The 21,044-nt window shown below is 38.1% G+C and overlaps 2 protein-coding genes and 1 pseudogene across 2 annotated transcripts; 2 read left to right on the top strand and 1 right to left on the bottom strand.

Moving 5' to 3' along the window:
• The window catches only part of LOC122335066, a 16,239-nt pseudogene extending 7,377 nt beyond the window's left edge, over positions 1-8,862 (bottom strand).
• Positions 8,863-9,043: 181 nt separating this feature from the next.
• On the top strand, positions 9,044-12,094 carry LOC122335062. The gene is made up of 8 exons (XM_043232824.1): positions 9,044-9,083; positions 9,943-10,009; positions 10,143-10,266; positions 10,379-10,477; positions 10,574-10,637; positions 11,164-11,327; positions 11,402-11,600; positions 11,694-12,094. The coding sequence occupies exons 3-8, from the start codon at positions 10,196-10,198 to the stop codon at positions 11,868-11,870; spliced, it is 774 nt and encodes a 257-aa protein (XP_043088759.1). The 5' UTR covers positions 9,044-9,083; positions 9,943-10,009; positions 10,143-10,195; the 3' UTR covers positions 11,871-12,094.
• A 428-nt stretch (positions 12,095-12,522) lies between these two features.
• Positions 12,523-17,350, top strand: LOC122335065 (tumor necrosis factor ligand superfamily member 13-like). Its single transcript, XM_043232826.1, is given in 7 exon segments — positions 12,523-13,030; positions 14,076-14,184; positions 14,267-14,317; positions 15,113-15,231; positions 16,516-16,654; positions 17,236-17,279; positions 17,281-17,350. Coding segments are annotated over 7 exon segments (756 nt in total). The 5' UTR covers positions 12,523-12,802; the 3' UTR covers positions 17,347-17,350.
• Positions 17,351-21,044: the final 3,694 nt, after the last annotated feature.

The raw sequence follows: 21,044 nt of genomic DNA, 5'->3' as shown, positions 1-21,044 counted from the left end.
ACCGGGTTCAGACATTTTGTGGAGTATACAATGTAATCAGAATTGTTTATGTTCAGCATGTGCGTGCTTTCTACTGAATATAAACCAGGCTGATTGTGTTGATTATGTTCTGGGGCACTCTCCAAAATGTAAAATTACATTGGTTGACTGATGTCACATGGACTATTTTACTGATGTCCATACTACGTTTCTGGACCTGGGAACACTGAGTGGCATTTATCAAAAATATATTTATGCGTGTTCGAAGATGTTTGGAGCGTCATGAGGGTTAGTCATTTTGGGTGAACTAACCCTTTAAAGAAGTCACCAAAACTGGAAAAATCCAAGCATTTAATAATCATAATAATAATTAAAACAAAATGAGAACTGAAAACATTCAAATAAAAGCTAATTTACAATATTAACGAATAATATAATAGTATATGATTAAAGAAAAACAGTTGTACAGTTTAATACATAGTCACTTGATGATGTTTTTTCTTTTAATCAAGTATTCTGATATATGAGTGGAATTAAGAGAGCACATTAAATGGCGATTGTTGCAAATATTATAAAAGTATAAAAAAACGATTTTATCGTCACAGAATGGAAACCCTCTGCATTTTCACATTATTTCCTTATTCCCTGCACTCCAAGGGTCATCACCTGCTCCCAACCGGATGACAACGATGTGTCTTCTGCATGCGGATGAGAGTCTGGCCGGCAGCCAATGAGCCGTGTACGCTTGTCAGCTCAAGAGAAATCTCAAAGACGCACACGATGGAAACTACCTCAGGACATTATTACCACTTTAACTGCAACAAAAACATGGAACACCCACTGTTACTATAAAGATGATAATTACTGCTGCGTGGCATTACAACAGCAACAACGTAAACGCGCGGGAACAAGCAAACAACTGAGGAAAACAATGCTTATTCTGCCAAGTCCACCACATAAAGAGCACTCACACATGCTACTGTTATTGTACTATCAAATTAGTCAGTTACACTGCCGACCAGAGACACTGTATGTTTAAAAAAATTCATTTACATAGCACTTTATAGAATAATACTGATTACAAAAATAAAAAAATGTAACGCTCTACTGAGAAAGATAGTGTCACTGTTCAGCTCAAGTCGTATATAATGCTCTAACAAACAAAATCGGACATGTTGTGTTTAACTTGAGGAGCTAATGTAATTGGCATAAGTTTTATTTCAAGAATGAACAAAGTAGCATATTTGAGTTTGAATAAAAATCGATTAAGTAATCAATCCTCGTGATGCACGATGAGGTATTTTTGATACTGATCCGAACTGAACCCAAACTCTGAGCTCTGGGCTAAATAATGACACTAACGTATTCTTTTTTTATTAAAAGGGTTAGGAAAGGGTTAACCCTAATGCTATGGAAAGGTGGCTTTCTAAAACCTTCATCCTCTCTCGTGGAATAAGCTGCCAACCTCCACCGAACTGCTGAGAATTTTAAATCTTTCAAAAAGCAGCTAAGACACACCTACTCCACAAGCACTTAACCACCCCACCCTTAAACCAATGCACTTATTATTACACATAAAATTTTTATATTTTACTCTCCCCATTTCCCCTTCTCTCCAGCTTGTTTCCTAATGTAGTTGTTTAAATTATGCACAAATTTTGTTGGCTCTTTGCCATATTGGTTTTACTCATTTGTGAGTTGCTTTGGATAAAATTGTCTGCTGCTTTATGACCGAAAGTATTGGGATATTACACCAACATTGCTAAACGCATAGATATTAATATGAGCTAGTCCCGCATTTGCATATAACAGCTCGCACTCAACTAGGAAGGCTTTCCACAACATTTTAGAGCATTTCTGCGAGAATCTTTGCACATTCATCCAGTAGAGCATTTGTGAGGTCAGGCACTGACGTTGGATGAAAAGGCCCGACTCGCAATCCCAACTCCAATTTATCCCAAAGGTGTTGAGAGTCAGGGGTGGTTTCCGACTAACAGTGGACTTTAAATATACGATGGCTAGGTTGAACCATGCTGGCTGATACCAAATTACCTATTACTCACTCAATAGCTGATGCTGAATCAAAAGTAAAATAGTGTTTTACTAAAAAAAAAAAAAAAAGAAGGATGAATCGAATCACGCTCACAGAAAGTGCTAGAGTCACAGTATCTCTTCCGAGGCTTGGTACATTTTCAACTCATGTTTTTAAGTCTCGAGCAAGAAACTGTACAACATTCCCATTATATGATAGGACTGATTATTACATAAAGTGATAGCACACCACATTAAAGGGGTCACGTGATGAAAGTTTTCCTTTCTCATTGGAGTGTTAAAAGATGCAAAGACTAAAATCTCAAAATCAAAGAGATATTCTTTATAAAAGTTAAGACCGCTAAAATGGCTCATTTAAACAAGCTGCCACGTCTACATCACTGTGTTGAAAGCAGGAGTGTGCATTATTGACAAAAAAATCTATCAATATATCAATTATTATGATAATTAGTCGATATTTTGTGTTATTATTGAGTCATATGACACTTTTAAAAACAAATGATTACTCATGTTTTCATACCCTCTGACCAAATTCAAAAATGAAACATCCTCGAGAGCAAGGGTTGCAGCTTGCATATTCTGCGTATAGGAAGTAACGGCTCTGTACATTCTATCTGCATTCGCAGCCTCACGTGTGAAAACAAACAACACAAGGCATCAGCGATTTCCATCTTTAGAGGCCACCCTCACACTGCATGATGACAGCAGACCCTTCTCAGTCGCTCCAGCAATGATTGTAACCCAGTGAACCTACAGCATTCATTTTGCATGAATTTTACCAGTAGTAATTAGTTTTGGCAATCAACTATTGTGCAATTATTCTGCAAAATTGATACACTGGTCAACTTCTTAAGGGCCTTGCTAAATGCACTGGGGCATAGTCATGCTGGAACAGAAAAGGTCATTCCCCACACTGTTCCCTTCTTGTCTTGCTAAACCAGTAAGACTTCTCTTAAATGGACGTAAGAGGCCTAGCCTGATCCGCGATGAACATCCCATACCATTATCCCTCCTCCTTCACACTCGTCCTTCCACAGAAAAGGTTACTTCTGCTCCAGCAACCCCTGCTTGCCTTCACTTCATCCAACGCTTGGCATTGTGCTTGCTGATGCAGGGGGACGCCAATGGAAACCCATTCTATGAAGCTCCAGCCACACAGATTTCATATTGAAAACTTGAAATCAACAGAGAGTTAATAACTTTTTAAGGATTTGAACTTGCAAAATACAAAGTGCATGGCTAGGTGCTTCATTTCGGGTCTGAATGTAACGCCATGATTCAATTATGAAGAGGTGTTTCTAATTTTGTCCATAGCTGTATGTCTAAATGCATTTTAGGTTTTGGAATGGAACAAATGATCTGATTAAATTACAATAATATAAAAAAGCGTTAATATTGTGCGCCATACAACGTATCTTTAACCACACTTGTTCTCTGTTGGACTTCACTGCACATGCATGTTAGCCATTGTAAACACATTCCAGTGTATTTCAGGCATCAGCAGCTTGGTATGAAGGGACAGTATGGGCTAGTCAGCAATGCCCCCTGAGGGGTTTTGTGTGTGCGTATATGTGTGCGAGTATCTCCATTTGTACGTACAAGTTTGGAGTACGTATTTGTTGATACTGTACTTTTGGTTAAAGGACGTTTACACAAAACAGCAAGATTAGAGGAAATGACTTTTAGTGCGTCAACCTGTAGAGACTGTGATTTCTGGATCTCACAGATATCCAGCACTCAAATATTTGAATCACAATTAAGTTACAGGAACAGAGCTACACCCTTTAGCTCAGACAACACAAACACACACTCTGCCACGGTGACACAGCCCGCATTACACTCATAGTCTACATTACACACATATTACTGGCTTATGCAACTGCAGCAGGTGACTGGGCGTCTCTGTCAGCCATGCAGTACATCTAAAGTTTCCCTCTCCTGACTCACACGCTGAAATGAGATTACACACTGCAGATTGTGCCATACTTTTATTAGTCTGCTTATATAAATATTAAGTATCCAGCGATGAACCTACCATTATCGATACTGTTATCCCTCTCTCTAAACAAATGTGTTTTTGGGCTAATGGCATATATAAAATTTGTATTAAATGTATTAAAGGTTAAATGAAAATGCTGCCGATAATCACTTACCCTGATGTTTTACCAAACCTGTAAAACAAAAATGTTTTGTTCATCTTCAGAACACAATTTAATAATTTAACACAATTTTAAGAAATCCGGGAGGCTTGTAACTCTCATTGACTGCCAAGTTATGATCCCTGTCAAGGTCCGGAAAAGTATGAAAGACATTGTCTAGTGGTTCAACTGTAATGCTATGAAGCTAAGAGAATACATTTTGTACGCAAATAAAATTTTGGAGGCCTATTTTGGAAGACATCCACTGAACGCAAACAGCTTATATTGTTCTGTGTCAGTCTCAACACAAGGATTCAGTTTACATTCAAATCAAAGCGTAAATACACATAAAAAAAGGATCTGAGTGTTACAGCTGACACAGAACAGTGTATGCTGTTTATGCTTAGTGGATCCAAAATGGTGCTACGGTGTTGAGGAGTAGATAAATTGTTGAATAAATGTAAAATGTGTACAAAAAGTTCTCATCGCTTCATAAAATGCAGATTGAACCACTGATGGCAGATGGACTATTCTGACAATGTCTTTCATACTTTTCTGAACTTTGACAGTGTTCATTACTTGGCAGTCAAATGGGACAGTTACAAGCCTCCTGGTTATCATCTAAAATATCATAAATTGTGTTCCAAAAATGAACAAAGCTTTTGGAGCAACATGAGAGTAGTGATTAATGGGGTTATCGAACTTAATTCATGTTGGTATAAGGTCCCATTGATTGTAATTCTGGAGGTTTTAAAATATTACCAAGCAGTAAAGCAGTTTTGTAAAGCAGTTTACAAGCTACTTTAAACTTTCAATCCTTTAAAGGAGGCTTTTTTCTTAATTATGATATAATGACAGCTTTACTTTATTTTCAATGAAATAATTTACATACATGTTCTTTTTGCATGATGAAATATACTACATCACAGTTTCTAATAACATAAGGGATAAGGGACATGAGATAAAGCGAGCCTTATTTGTTTGGTCATAAGATTTCAACATGTCTGCCCCAGTAAAAGTGACCTACTCTAATATGGTCAGTAAAGCGTTTTGTAATGACAGCAGCAGAAATGTGACCCTGGACCACAAAAACAGTCATGGGTACATTTATAGCAATTGTCAACAATAAAAAAAAAAAAATCTTTAGGATATTAAGTAAAGATCATGTTCCATTATGATATTTTGTAAACATACTACCATAAATATCAAAGTTAATTTATGATTTGTAATACTGCTAGACGTTTAAATGTGATTTTATGAATATTTAGATTATTTACACCCTCCAGATGATTAATAAATCTTAGTTTCACAAAACTGACCTCTATTACTAGTTTAGGGGTCCAGGGCTACAAATGGCCTTGCCTGGTGAATGAATATTCGTTGCTTTCAAAAACTCAAGTTATTGTTTTGTTGTCAAGTCAATCCCCGAAAAAGGGACCCTTTATCTTAAAAACACTGTGTAAATAAAGGGCTTCCTGCTACCAGGACTCTGCACAATCTTTCACAATCACTTTCTCTTTCCCCTTTAACACAGTGTTTCAGTAACTTTTGGAACTTTAATGTGGTCACATTTTAGTAATAAGGAGTGGAATCTGGAGCACAGCACACTGCACAGCTGCTCACACAAACAGCCGCTCAGAGCTCAATACCGATAAAAGAGAAACGCTGATCTAAGAGCAATTCCTCCTCGGTCAATTCTGAACTTTGTTTTTAATCCATTCGAAGGGGTCATCATCCAATCACCCTTATCTTACTTAAAACACATGCTGCACAGAAAGAAAGTGAACGGAGACTAGAAATGGCATGCTCTAAAAAGGACGTAAAAGTCATAAAGCTTTTCCTGAAGTGTTCGTGTAAGAAGCAGATCTCGGTTGCAGATCTAAAATTTACTTCCATTTAAACGTGTATTAAAACGTACTTCATGAAGATGCACTGCACCATGTGTTCCCTCGATTATGCACTCCCTCATTTTCATGTCACTCGACCTTTTGTGACACAACTGATTTGAATGTGGACGTTTGAATGAGGTTTAACAGATACAGTAGAGAGAAAGATTTTCAGAGCATGCTGATTTTGTTTGCCCCTCACATTTCAGGTATTTAGCATTAAAGATCTTCCTTTGTCAGTGTTGAGAGTGAATAAATGATTTATTTGTTAGGGTGAACTATTACTCTAAGCAGGGCTGCAATCTGTAGGTTTTGCCTCTTTGTCACCATCTCTGTTTAAAACCTGCAATTGCTGTTATTTAAGGAACGCTCTTCTTCGTGCAAGTTGTGCACGGCTCCAGAACAGATGAATCTAATGTTTCAAAGAGTATGTGTAGCTGTCAGTCACAGCACTCATGTGGAATCACAGATTCTAGCCCACGTCTTGAAATTTATGACCCAAATAAGAAATTTCATTTGTCATCTGAACGAATAAGTAACAAGCCAGTTTGTTCTGACCAACCGAGGAAAAAAATATTAGGCCTACGATAAATCACGTTACCAACGGCGATTGGTTAGCTCCCATCACATGGAGGTCTTTCCTAAAGAGCTAAATCAAGTGTGTAAATTAGAGAGACGTGCAAAATGTAAAAGTTGTAGGTCATCAGGAACAAGTCTGAAAACAACCGGGGCAGTGATCTGCGGCTCTACGTTAACTGGTGCTTCATTTGAAAAAAGGTGATGGAGATGTACTGCTAATCAAAGAACCGGCTTCACTGACGAGATGCACGTGAATATATCGATTGATATGTATCGGCCACAACTCTAAATCTGATGAACATTTAAAACAGGAATAGAATTCAATTTCAGTCACGCGTGTGTTTCTAAACGCATGATCCTTTCTGGATTAGTATCTGTGGAAACAACCCGCCACATGCAGCATCATCTCCATGTTTACAGACGTATGCCGCATGCTTCCTTCCACAACCACCCAAATTAAAAAACATTATTAGAAAGATACTGTTGTTAATCTGGCTAAGGTAAGGAGACCGTTTTCAATACTGTTTTATGCATTTGTTGCTCAAATTTTTTATTTCACAGTGTTAAGATATTATTTCTTATCTTGCCTAATAGTTTCATTAATTAGTAACAATCCTAGTAATATAGAAGTATTATTTGTATTATATATATTTTTTTATTATTTTATTATTTATTATTATCATCATCATTAACAGGTGCAGCAAAACAAAATCGTAATAATAATAATTTTCATATTTCTTCCTAAATCATGCACCTCTAAGCTTGTTCCTGAACATTTCTCTAAACCATGTACGCAAGGACTAAACTATGCCACGTTACAGACTGAACAACTCATATAATTAACTTTCGACAATTTCTGTTTGAACACGAGCCTCGAGACTCAAAGAACGAAACACAGAGAGATGGGACGGCTAAAATGAGAAAGGCAGAGACAGCATACCTTTTGGAGCCTGAGGAATGTTGGTCTGTCATTAAGTGTGTGTGTGTGTGTGTGTGTGTGTGTCCTGTAATAAAGTCCCTAAAGACAAGCAGCTGCAGTGCAGAATACAGGCATGCAAACGCAGTTTTCAATTAAAGTGCCAGAGACAGGGCTGAGAGCTCAAATAAAATCATCTAGCAAACCAGACATAACAAATTGCAGATAATAAAGAGAGAGAGACATGTACAAATATATTAAAGGTAAAATAAAGCGTGTCAATACACTTGAACCGGAACTGAGATAAACTATTATTTCCTCTTGTAACCTGAGCGATGTCATGGCCATCATGAAAACAACTCTTCTGTACAGAAAGTACTGTGGTGGAAAGAAACATGGGACAGAAATATCATGATATACCAGATTACTCTATTTATACGGTACTTATAAGGAATAGCATGAAAAATTATGGCATTGCTATAATATCATGCCCCAAACACAATGATAATACCACTTTCTGTATTCTGTCAAATCAAGCAGTGCTGGTAGTCAACAGCACGAATCAAACTAACTTAATGTTTCCCAAACACCTGAAGCAGGTTAACTTCTGAATTCAGGAAGCCACGTATCATCTGATCAGAGACAATTGTCTTATATGGCTCCAATATAATGTCAAATACAAACAAGATATTTCATATGACCCCCTAAAATGATTAAACACCCTGGTAGGATATTAAAATGAATCAAAAGCTTGAGCAAGAAGAGAAATCCAATAGGAATTTCATCTTATCCAGAAAGATCTTTATCTAAAATGAGTCATGTGTACATTCCTTCACAGTTTTTGACAAAGTGAAACTGGCTGAAAACCGAGCGTGTTCCCAACCAGCTAAAGTGGCACTGGACAGTCACAAAAGGTTTCTAAATATACAGGTTTTTGTATATATTTGGCAACCACAGAAGTCAAATGAATTGTCAGAATACCTCAAAGGGATGCTGATTGCTTGACAAGCTAGTTTAGAATAAATCCCAAAGGAATCTTGCTGGATAAAAAAATATTTTACTGGATCAATTTCGAACAGTCTGACAAATTAAATGAATAAGATTATGACTGTACGAATCTGTACAAGTGATCCCCATTACGATTCGTTCTACATTAGCATAATAATTCCCTGTCATTGCTTTAAGATGTTTTGATAACCAACGTGATGCTGTGGTTCGCAGTGATTGTGTAAATTACGTGGGGTCTGTTGCACTTACTAGTTCTTGATAATGGTTTATTCCAGCCACCAAAGTCGTACAATTAAATCCAGTGAGTTTTGGAAGAAAACGGGTTTATTTTAAATCCGGTTCCTGTGTTCTTTTCCCTGATTAAACAGCGGCTCGTGTTTCTCCACCTGCTGGATCACACGACGACCAACGGCAGGAAAAGTTGGGTGGAAGTTTTTCCGTTCACTGGAATTCGCACGAACAAAACCCGAATACAACAAAACGAGCAGAAAGTTCATTCTTCGTTTCTCTCCACGGCGCTGAAAGGTTGTTTGTCGCACTCTCGCACACATAAACGTGATCCGCATGCGTCCATTTAACTTGCGGCTACCCCAAATCTCCGCACTTCAAACTGAAAAAAGCTTTAAAAACAGGAGACGCGCTCTCGTCGAACAAAACTAACACTATTGTGAATGGTAGCCACGATATTTTACACTCCTCAGAATACTGGCAGCTCTTACTAAATGGAAGAAGGTTATTAAACAGTCGCCGGTACGTGAAAGTTTTGAGCCGTGCCGTCACTCTTCCCAAAGACCAGAGCGTGACGTGAGCAGACTTACAGAGCAGTTAAAAGTCCTGTCTGTCCGCTACACTTTTCTTGCTTTGTAAATAAATAAAGATTTACTTTTTGATTATTTTATTATAAATGTTTAAAAAGATAATTTCATTTTAGTAATTTGTGGGAAATGCCATTGAATTTACTGAATTTCTAAATATTTATAATTATTATCATTATTATTATTATTAACAACAACAACAACAACAACAACAACAAACATTATATTTTTCATATTTCAGTGATATATTTTTATTTCAGAAACTATTTCAGTGTATTCAGAATACAATTCAGCGTGTATATATATATATATATATATATATATATATATATATATATATATATATATATATATATACACTGAATTGTATTATTTATTTAATATATGAAAAAGTGTATTCAGAAATACAATTCAGCGCGTGTGTTTGTGTGTGTGTGTGTGTGTGTATATATATATATATATATATATATATATATATATATATATATATATATATATATATATATATATATATATATATATACTGAATTGTATTTCTGAATACACTTTTTCATATATTAAATATGTAGACCACCAGATGCTGTTTCTAAACTTTGACGAGCGGTCATGACAGTGGCGGGAAACATCTAACAAACTGTGAGAAGTGCTCTTTAAGATTGTGTTACCATGCATTTTTAAGTAACACTTTTTTATACCATTTTATGCCTAAATACATTCAGTCTCTTGTTAATATACGAACTAACCTATTTTACTGTTAAAATTTTGCCAGATAATAAGTAAATAAGTTGAGTACTTAAATACTCAGCTATATGGCTAGAAGAAATGTGGACCGCAAACTATCCGTCATCACAGACCGAAACGGACCATTTTGACCTGTTTCCGCCTTTCGCAAAGTAAGAGTTTCTGTCCGTATGTTAAAAATTAAAGCGTGTTTCACACATGTATATGTTTCTCTGTGGTTTACGGTCATTTAAGGGTATAGTGATGTCGTTGTGCCATCTACAGGCGATCAAAGGAAGTGACTCGTTCCAGTGAGGAGGCCGTGTTACCGGTGCAGCCTCCGTATGGAGAGACTTTCTGGAAGACAGCTGCGCCAGTATCATGGTAAAATTATTCATTTAATAACCCTGTCCATATGCAATTAGTTCTGAAATGACTTCATGGCGCTTTGAAGCTGACTGTTTGTATGTTTGTTGGCAGCGAGGACTTCACTTACGAACCCTTATTTTCTTCAGCCCTCTACTCCAGTTCACCTGTTGGCATAGTGAGTCACTAAATGTTAACTTTCTATTTTTTTTTTATTTGTAACTAATTTACTTACATTCAGAAGTCTAGAGATGGGGAATGGTATACACGGGCCTGCCATTAGTCCGGTAAAACTGTATTTACAGAAATAATTTCACATTTAAAGAGTGTTTTCTTAAGATTGCAACATTGCACCTCTAATCAACTCATAGATCAGACGCATTCATTAATTAATCATTATTCAAATGATCAAGTCTTTGGATACTTTTGACATGTTAAACTATACATATTCACACCTTTTCATATTTATAATGCAGGCATTCCCAAACATTTTTGTCGACCAAAACATAAAAATATTGTTGTGTAGCTTTCTCATTGTATTTTTATATTAATATTATCCTCTTTAAATAATAAACATAAAGATTATACTACGTAAATTGTGTTATGTGACAGATTACGTTATTAAATATAGCTAGTATCTAGTATTCTAGAATTGTATTTTTAAATTCTTTGTCACATCAGCTTCTGTCAACTCCATTTTTCAGGTGAGCAGACAAAAAAGAGTGAGTTCGGGCCTGACTCATGAGAATCTGCCGCATCCTTCGCAGCTGATGTGCAGAATGAGAAGATATCAAAGACTGCAGAAACACACTCCAAGAGTTCTGCAACATATAGGAGAACTCAGGATGAAACAGCGCCATATAAATGAGTGAGAGAGAAAAGGATCGAGAGAGGAAAGGCATGTCATAAATGATGAAATATGAATTAAATGTAATGTTACAGGCTGAAGGGGGACAGATGGTGGGGTGCCACAGCTGTGCCCAGGCCAGAGGACGGCCACGGCTCACAGAAACTACCTGAGGGTGGAGATGAGCAGCTTCTCTGTCCTGCAGCTGGTGTTAGCATCGGCGCTATGCTAATGGACAATCCTGATGTGGCCGTGACAATGCCTTATGAAACTGCTTCCTCGCCGACTCTTCTGGTAGCATTTCATTAATGAAAGGAAGAACTCTTGAGCTTAATCTGAAATTTTATTTTGTGTTTGTGTGTGTGTGTGTTTTTTCCCCGTGTACAGTTCTCATTTACAGAATACGAGCAGTTTCGTGACCTTGCTCCAGGAGGGAACCCCATGATGGCGTTTGTTTCGGGAACAGCCCATAGATCGCTCTTAATGGCCGATGATGTTTGTGCCGCGGTGAATTCTGGGACATCTCATGGGGTCAACGATGATCAGATGTCACTTTTTTGCTAGTTTACGCTGTTTGAGCCATGATTCTACATGTTTTTTCTCTTAATATCCACTGTTAAGTCTAAATGAAATTTTATATGTAACTGTAAATGTTTTAGTGTTTAGTTCAGCATTCTTGTCAGACAAAACATTTCAAGTGTGATGCTTGGCCTATCAATCTTAAAAAAAAGAAAAACCAGACCACAGTTCTATTCTGCTTAGTGGTTTGCAAATTAAATGTATATTAATGGAAATACACGTTAACTGCATTTATGATTGTCTGTATGAATTTTAATCGAACAAGTAAAATAAACTGCAAATAATAAAATAAAAACACGACCAATTTACTTTTTGCACTTCTAGGTTACCTTGTTATAATTTTGTACTTACACTTAATACTACATGCAGTACAACCTCAGTACTCTTTTAAAAGTACTAATGAATAGGAATATTTGATTTAATTTTATTTTAGAGCATAGGTAGCCTATGATTACCTAAGATACTAAGCTCCTGTGTAATAATTACACGGGTTAGGTTAGGTTCAGGGGTAGGTCTGAGTTATGTTATTGCCCAGAAAGCAAATTAATTGAATTCACTATCTTTGATTTCGGTTTGTTGTTGTGGCCCACATATTCTTCTTCTTATTATATAACAAGCAGGCTAGATACGTGGAGTTTTAGGCCCACTGAACAACAAAGCGCTCAGTCTTTTTCATCATGTGCATTCAGGACTACAATAAAGCTAATTGAATTTCACAACTTCTTCAGAATATCCGCGTTATAACCTTCACCGGAGTTTCGTTTGGGATTTTGATTGGTTAGAACTTCATACAGCATTTCCATCGATCTTTTTTTCCCCCATCCCCCTGCTCTTTCTGAAGAAAGTCGAGAAACCGAAAGTTAACGGAAATATTAGCGCTATTTTCCGCGTCCCGTCACGTCAACGTTTAGTCGGTAATGAAGAACCGCGACAGCCCCGCTTCCGCCTGGAAGGTGAAGGTGGAGGCGCTGAAGAGGTTTCTCGTGTGCGCTGTCGCCTGCACCTGTGCGGCCGTGATGTATATACAGTGGACCTACATCTGGATGCTCAGGTCTGAAATGGCTGAAATAACTCGTCGGTTCGGGCCTCTGGACACAGCCATGAAGGAAGGTGGGATATGCTGCGATTCCGCCTTGTGCTACGGGGTGGGTGAGTGCTTCTGTGCTGTTTTTACTGCGTAACGTCTCTTACTTCACCATCAAACCTTACTAATGCACGTGTATCCTGATTATTCTAAAGTACAGCGGTGTTACTACTATGCATATTTAAGCACGTTGAAGAGCCAACGCTACGATTTATGAACAGTAAAATTAAAAATAGTAATAATAATATAAGTGGTGCCATGGTACTAATTGTGCAACTGATTTCACTTCCTCATCTGTGGAGAACTGGTGACTGCTTTCAGCCTACAATGCATAAAGTAAATAGTCAGAAAGTACTGTTTACCAGTCATCTTTAATGTTCCAGAAATGGTATTTTTATTCAAATGTTTGACACTGTTAATCAAAGTGAATTTAGTGAGCGTTCTGCAGCAACATTTGAAAGACTCATCATCTTGGGATCACACATCTAATCCTCAAAATCATGACTTTCAGGGCAAGTAAATAATGCTAAAGCCAAGAATTCTTATCATAATCACGCGTGGCAAGTGGGATATCAGATATATCGGTTTTAACAGGGACGGGAGAGCAGTGAAGAAAACCGGGCGACACACATGAAATAAATACAGCTTCATTAGGAGAATGTTTGTGCTGACAAAAATATGTTTTGTGTGCCAAAGGTTTGAAACCAAATATTTAGTATAGTTATAAATAGTGTAAGCTCTCATGTAATTTGGCACATTGTAGTGCAGTTTTGACAAAGGTATGCGCACGGCCTCCGTCAGAGGGGTTGGGCTTTTCCAGTAACGTCTCTGAGGACGATGAGCAAAAATTGTGTTTTTTGCTTTGTTGCAACAGCTTGGGAAGAGTCCAGCAGGGCTCTATTTCTGAACGACAGTGTTTTCGCAGGATTTACTGGCATTGCCAAACCCGTCACTGCGTGAACGTCTGCACACTTTCGGTCGAACAGTGCGGTATTTCTGACAGTTTTGTTTTTACATAACAGCTGCGTTGGTTTGCCAGCCGATGTCTAATGACGCAAAGAGACATCGGCGAGCTTTAGTGTGTGATGATTTCTAATTTCCCATAGGCTACATCTTGTTATAAGGTGAGCTGCTATCACGAGAGACGGACACGCGCTGAGGGCAGAGACAAGAGAGATGTGTCAAAACAAAGGAAACAGAGAAAGAGACGAGAAAGTGAGAAACTTCTCTCATTCTCTGCCTTACACACAAACACACATTTATTTGAATATCTCACGTAAATTGTCTTTTCTTTTAGCAGAGCAGCACACGTTTCTCCATCTGGTTCCCGTGTCTTCGCAGTCATACAGTGAGTGTAACACCCACGATGTCCAATGATAAAGGGAATAGTTTGGAAAGGAAAATGAAATGCTGCCTCAAACCTTTCTAAACTCGTTCCTTCTTCTGTGGAGCAAAAGAAGTGACCAGTTTTGGTGTCCATTGTTAAATACTTCTCCAAACATGTTCCACAGAAGAAAGTCATATGGTTTTAGAACGGCATGACGGGTAAAATTCCACGATAGATAGACAGACAAACATAAATACAGTTGCAGTCCAAATTATTCAACCCCATTATTTTACACATGTATTTTATATGTTCGTAAGTATGCATACACATGTATTTTCTGAAGAACTGCATCCACAACAGTTTATTGGCATAGTAAATGTGATAATATAAGTATATAATATTTTTGAGTTTGACTTTAACAAGACTCTCTGACATTTGTGGGTTGAACAATTTGTACATGAATGTTTAGTCATTTATTTTTATATATATCTTAAAAGGAACACTCCACCATTAAATAGAGTTAAACAGTTGCGTCTAATCAGATTCAGTGATCTATGCTGAGCTGCAGCTAAAATTGCTACCGCCATCTCCGGAGATCAGCTGAATGGATTTGAAAACGGTATAACTCAACTGTTTAACTCTAGGGGAGTTGGGAACAATAGTGAATTGTTCCTTTAAATTTAATCTAAAATAAAATATTGTTGATGGGAGCAGAGTGTCTCGCAAGTTGAGGGATATGAAAAAAAATAATTGCGGCTGTATATAGACAGACAGACAGATGTTGTGTGTCTCATTTGTTCTCTGTGTTTTTCTCAGATGATCATGACACCACTGTTCTGTCTTGGGCCATAGGGCAGAGCAGAGGGGAGGGGCTTCAGGTTTCGGGGGATACCGTAACAGTGGAGACTGAGGGTACCTACTTCATTTACAGTCAGGTCGGTCTTGATGTGCAAGCATGTTTCAGCTTTATACATGTTTGCTGGAAATAAATCAATTGGTTAACATGCCACAGTTCCCATTGCGCAGTATGACTCTTAACTGATCTGTGTTTTATCTCAAGAACAGCATTTCTTACATTAGTGCCGTCTGCTGGTCTGTAAAAAACTACAGCCATAGAGCTTGGCTAGATATTTAATATTTTATCAGCTGAAAATGTTCTTTGATGGTGGAACATTTTATAGTGTAATTCAGCAGCAATATGTAATTCGGCTTTTATGTAACGTAAGCTTTTATAAAAACGGTCACCCACTCACTTAAACACTTTAAAAAAAAAAAAACCTTAAGGACAAAATTACCACTGACTCTCCCACATATTTGACTTTATTATTAGTCCAAGAATAAAAACAAATTCACAAAAAGATGCAACCTAAATAATAAAATATATATATAAGCTACTACAGTGTATTGTGCCTAAGATCTGATGATATTGTTTTTAGATATTTGAAAACATTTTAACATGTGTGCAGCAGCACTCGTTCACTCATGCAAGCCTCACTCACTCCTAAAAGCAAAATGGATATATCTGCATCATTTCTGGCATTTACAGGTGAGGAATATAACTGTCACATGTCCATTATCCACTGAGGAAAACACAGCTTCTCAGAAGTATTATTACAGCACAAATATATCCACTGTTTTCCATGGTGGATCGATTTGATCCAAGATCAACATAACATTAAGGGCTGCTTAAGAATGGAAGTCTGCACATCAAATTATCCTAAATCACTGAAATTGTCGTTTTGAAACTGCTTTAGCCCCAATTGATGTATTAGATTACTTCAAGTAAGATTTTGGACTTTAATCCCTGCTTTTCTTAGCATCTTTTATGAAATAGGTCCCCAGGGGTAACCAACTTAATTTATATGAACCTTAATTTATTTCAGATGTAGGTGACTTTTTTTCTTCAGTAGAAGCGTACAGAGGTTTTTAGCTGAAAGCGTAGTCCTTGGTGATTTATAAAATGTAGTCCATGGCTATCATCCCTTTGAGAGTCATAAAACCATATGCAGGCAACAAAAAATAATTACTCATGGTATATATTTAATTCTCATGAAATGAAAATGAGAATGAAAATTATTTACAACATGTGGACTTTTTATGTGTATTTTATGAATCACCAAGGATCACGGTTTCAGATAAAAATGTCTTTATAAGGTTCATTTATTTCAAATGTATTTTCAAATATTGTCCCCAAATAATGTCATTGTTACTCACCACAGGTGCTGTATAAAGACACCACCTGGGTAATGGGTCATGTGATCACGAAGAGGGACAAAGGGGCGGAAACTAAGCTCATGAAGTGTTTAAAAAGCATGCCCAGGAACGTCAGCCAACCACTCAACACTTGCTACACAGCTGGTGAGATATCAAGACAATAATGTTAAAAAAATGTCAAAATAATAAATTGATTACCAACTAATATATAATATATTATATAATATAACTTTTTATACCCGGAAAGATGGAATTAGACCTCATGAAGTTATGAAAAAAACATTGATGTAAAACTTTACCTTTAATATGAAACAAAATGAAACAATCATTTTGGATCTGGCTTTATCGTATGTTCAGATTTTTGGAAAAGTATACAAATTAGTACATATTTAGTACATTTGCTTACTTCATTTTTTGAGAAAAAATTATTAATAAATGAATACCAAAATTCTAGTAGTTTTAACTCTCTTGACCTGTGGTGTCTTGTCTTAAGCTTTAAAATAAAAGTGTTTTCTGTGCAAGAACATTCCACAGAGATGATGAGTTTTAGTTATGAGTTTAGAGGTTTAGTTACCTGATAAGATCATATCTCTTTGTGGACTGTACCATCTTCAGCAGACGATTTTTGATCATACAAAAATCTGGAAAATTTTGCAACATTTGCTAAATATTTATAGTATAATCTAAATATCTGGCTGATTATTAAGTATGTGTTTCTCTCATAGGAATTTACTTCCTGGAGTCTGGATCCACTCTTCAGCTCTCTGTTCCCGCATAAATCTGCAGAGCTCATCCTGACAGCTCACGCCACCTTCATGGGCCTCTTCAGCATATGACACAAACATGTGTTAGTTAGTTCTCTACACAAGAGTTTCACGTACTTTCATGCGCAATAACAGTAAATGCTTTTATGTGGAGAGTGATTGATACCCAGTGTACAGTTCATACACTGGCATGTTGGAAAGGGTACTTAAATGTACAAAATATGATACTACTATGTTTGGACATGGCATTATAGAAATAAGGTTTGCTTCCATTTTTAAATATACTGTGGGCAATGTAAATATGTTATATAGATATGGTATTCGGTACCATAGCATACATACACTGATTAACCACTGACAGATGAGTAACATTGATCATATTGTTATAATGAGGGTGTCATATATCAGGCATCAAGTGAACAGTCAGTTGTTCATGTGTTGGAAGCCAGAAAAAGGAACAAGAGGAAAGATCTGAGTCACTTTGACAAGGGTCAAATGGTGATGGCTAGCCGACTAGGTCAGAGCATCTTCAAAACAGCAAATCTTGTGAGGTGTCCCAGTATGCAATGGTTAATACCTACCAAAAGTGGTGCACATAAGAAGAATCTGTGATCTGATATCATGGGCATCCATGGGCTAGTGCAGGAGAGGCACTGTAGCTCAGATAAAAACTTAATGTTGGCCATAAAAGAAAACTGTCTGATGACAGAGTGCATCACATTATGGAAACATCTACAGTCTGCCAAGTGAGTGTCAGAACTGGACCATGGAGCCAGGTCTGATGAACCGTGTTTTCTTTTAGATCATGTGGATGGCCAGATGCGTGTGTCATTTACCTGGGGAAAGGATAGCAGCAGGATGCACTACAGGAAAAAGGCAGACAGATGGAGGCAGTGTTTTGGAAACATTGGGTGCTGACCAGCCCTAAAATGACACTGGCCACCCCATTGACCCCCCCAACCACAAAAAAAAGTCTGCAGCCAGCGCTACAGATAGTAGGTGTGTTTGTGTTGAAGCGGTGCTGCAGTGACTGATCGTTGACTGATGAGTTGTTATGAGAAAAAAATTGTGACAGAATGATCAACTAATCAAAGTTTGACGAGGTTAGAGAGGCAGTATAAAATGTGCACATGACAATGAGTCAAAATCAGAAACTGAGCGCTGTAGCTGGTCCCAATACCTGGTCGAGTAGCGAACATGGCGACATCCGTGGTGTCTATTGTAACATCCAAGGTTACAATAATAGCCGGAGACGTTCTCTTTAAAGTTTTCACAAAACATCACAGAGATATTTCTCTGTTATGGGAACGATATTCAATCCTGCCGTGGGAGAGTCTACGAGCAGCCTGCACAAACCACTCACCAGCAGCTTGCAGCTGATAGGTGGAGACAAGCTAATAAGCGCTTAAACCTACGTTTACAAAATGTGCATATCTGGACAGTAATAATGTGGGAATAATGAGGAAGAGTACAAGGGATGCATCTCCTCGCTCCCTTAAGAAAACTCACCACCAGTGTGAGCAATCATTTGCCTGTCCAGCAGGGAATGAAAAGAAGCAATAGTAGCCAAATATACCTTTAGTGTTGATGGTAGAGATCCCTTATTCCGTCTGTATTGTAGAAAACACAGAACATCTGACACAGAGCAAGCAGCTGGGTTGACATGAACATTGCAGCACCATTTCACAAACACTCCCCATTTCAGAGCATACAAACATCTCGTAAAGTGTGCCCACGCGTCAGAGAGCATGTTGTGAACTCAAGAATTCAGGGTGCTCAACTCGTCTGATATCCCTGAAGCAGCCACACATGAAGGCTACATAACTCTGCCCACTCGTCTGAGATAGCAGGTCCTTCCTGATGGGGATTGGCCAGGGTGGCGCCACCAGAAGTTCTGCCAGGTCCGGGAACTGGTTCGGCCAGTTCGGGGCTATGAGTATCACTGAAGCCCCCTGGCTGCTGGCCAGCACGATGTCAGTACATCCCCTTCCAGCGGGGAGTGGGACAGGGAGAAGAACAGCTGGCAGTGCATGGTTTTGCTCATGGCAAACAGATCTCCCTCTGCTCTCCTGTAGCGATTCCAAATCAACCTATTATTGGTACACTGTCCCTTCGAAAGCAAACCTCACAAAGCGTCTGTGATGTGGAGCTATCTGAATGTGAAAATACGTGTCTTTTAAGTTCACAGATCCAAACGAGTCCCCAGGGCGAATTTGCACCAGGATCTGCTGCAGCATTAACATCCTGAACGGACGCTTGCAAAGAGTCCCTTGTCTCTTTTGGGTACCACATCTCTCTCTCTCTCCTTTTTCAAGTAGACTGTATATCTCTTGTTTCAGAAAAGGGGCATTTCAAGACAATGTTAGAGACTGCACCATGCAACGGGGTGGTCTGCACCTGAATTAAAGGGTATATCCATGCTCTATCACACCAAGTAGCCAGCGCAGCAACAGTCTCCTTGATGAAAAACATTCAACAGAACCTCCATGAGCTCTTCCTGGAGGTCTGGGGTCCCGTGCTGTCTAGCTGATCAGACTCCAATCAAGCCCAATCTTTTCTCTCGGAGGCTGAGATGGACATAGCGTCATCTCCCTTGACCTGGCCAGTCCAGTCACTTTGACTGGGGTGAGGAAATAGGACTTCAGGAAAGGTTGGAGGGAAGGATTATATAATGGAGAAATATCTCTGTGATGCCTCGTGAAAGCTCGAAAAGGAACGCCCTTTTCAAGGCTCTATTTGCAGACAAAAGAGACTAACTGAGAAAGGACAACCTAAACTGAATTCGCAAACAAGACCAGCAAAGTTTTTATGCGCCATTTCAAAGATTGCAACTATGTGTGCTATGAGTGCCTAACAGCTAGCACTGAGCACAAGTTATTTTGTTAGCCGTGTTTACTTTTTGAAAACAAGTAAAGGGACAAGGAATGAGATGCATAGACTTTATTACAAGTGACAGGTGAGTGCTTTATTATTTGATGGGAACTGTATATTGCACATTGTTATGGAGGTGTTTGTGGTGCGTTAATAATACTGTGGTGCACTGTGTGGATATCCAGCATTTGTACAGTTTAGGTGCTTTGGCCGCGTTGTCATTTTAGTGTGCAGTGTGCAGTGATCCGTGTATTGGCGGACTACTTTTACTGACCATGTAGGGACCTTTACTCTGCATTTAACCCTCCCTAATCTAGTCTATTGTTGATGAGCTGTCATTGTTGTTGAGAGTCTGTGTGCGGCATTATGTGTGCATTATATGCATAACAGAGATGTGTAAGATGTAGTTTACAGTTGCTTACTGAAGGCCCTGACTGAAACCCCACGATACGCCACTAAGTTAAACATCTATACATTCTTGTTTACTATTAGTTCAAATAAATATAATGGTACCTGCCGTTGATGCAGAATAATTTTTTTCCATTTTGCTCTATAAAAAGAATAGTAATACTGAAGTTTTTGAGTGTAACTTGATTTGCTCCCAGAAATGATTAATAGTATCACCAACAAATATTATAAAAATATTGGATTTAGACATGCAACATGTATTGTGTCAGTGCCAGTGCCCTAATATTTTTACTGGACCCTTCGGCAACCCCATAAAAAAATCCTGGAGGCACCACTGATGCTGACATTCATGTAGATGCTACTTTGACCCACCTACCTAAAGATTGCTGCAGACCATGTACACTCCTACATGGCAACGGTGTTCACTGATGGCATTGGCCTCTTTTAACAGGATAAGGCAGTTCCAAATGACCTCTAGATACCTAGATCTC

Source organism: Puntigrus tetrazona, unplaced genomic scaffold (assembly GCF_018831695.1).
Source record: "Puntigrus tetrazona isolate hp1 unplaced genomic scaffold, ASM1883169v1 S000000707, whole genome shotgun sequence".
In the NCBI taxonomy this organism is placed as follows: domain Eukaryota; kingdom Metazoa; phylum Chordata; class Actinopteri; order Cypriniformes; family Cyprinidae; genus Puntigrus; species Puntigrus tetrazona.
This window is presented reverse-complemented; position numbering and strand designations above follow the sequence as displayed.

What these genes read in the sequence shown, in the direction of transcription:
- LOC122335062 (XM_043232824.1), top strand. Translation starts at nt 10,196, where the DNA reads ATGTGGACCGCAAACTATCCGTCATCACAGACCGAAACGGACCATTTT. An exon ending in CTGTTTCCGCCTTTCGCAAA is followed by an intron (nt 10,267 to 10,378) that starts GTAAGAGTTTCT and finishes TGCCATCTACAG; the next exon opens with GCGATCAAAGGAAGTGACTC. An exon ending in ACAGCTGCGCCAGTATCATG is followed by an intron (nt 10,478 to 10,573) that starts GTAAAATTATTC and finishes GTTTGTTGGCAG; the next exon opens with CGAGGACTTCACTTACGAAC.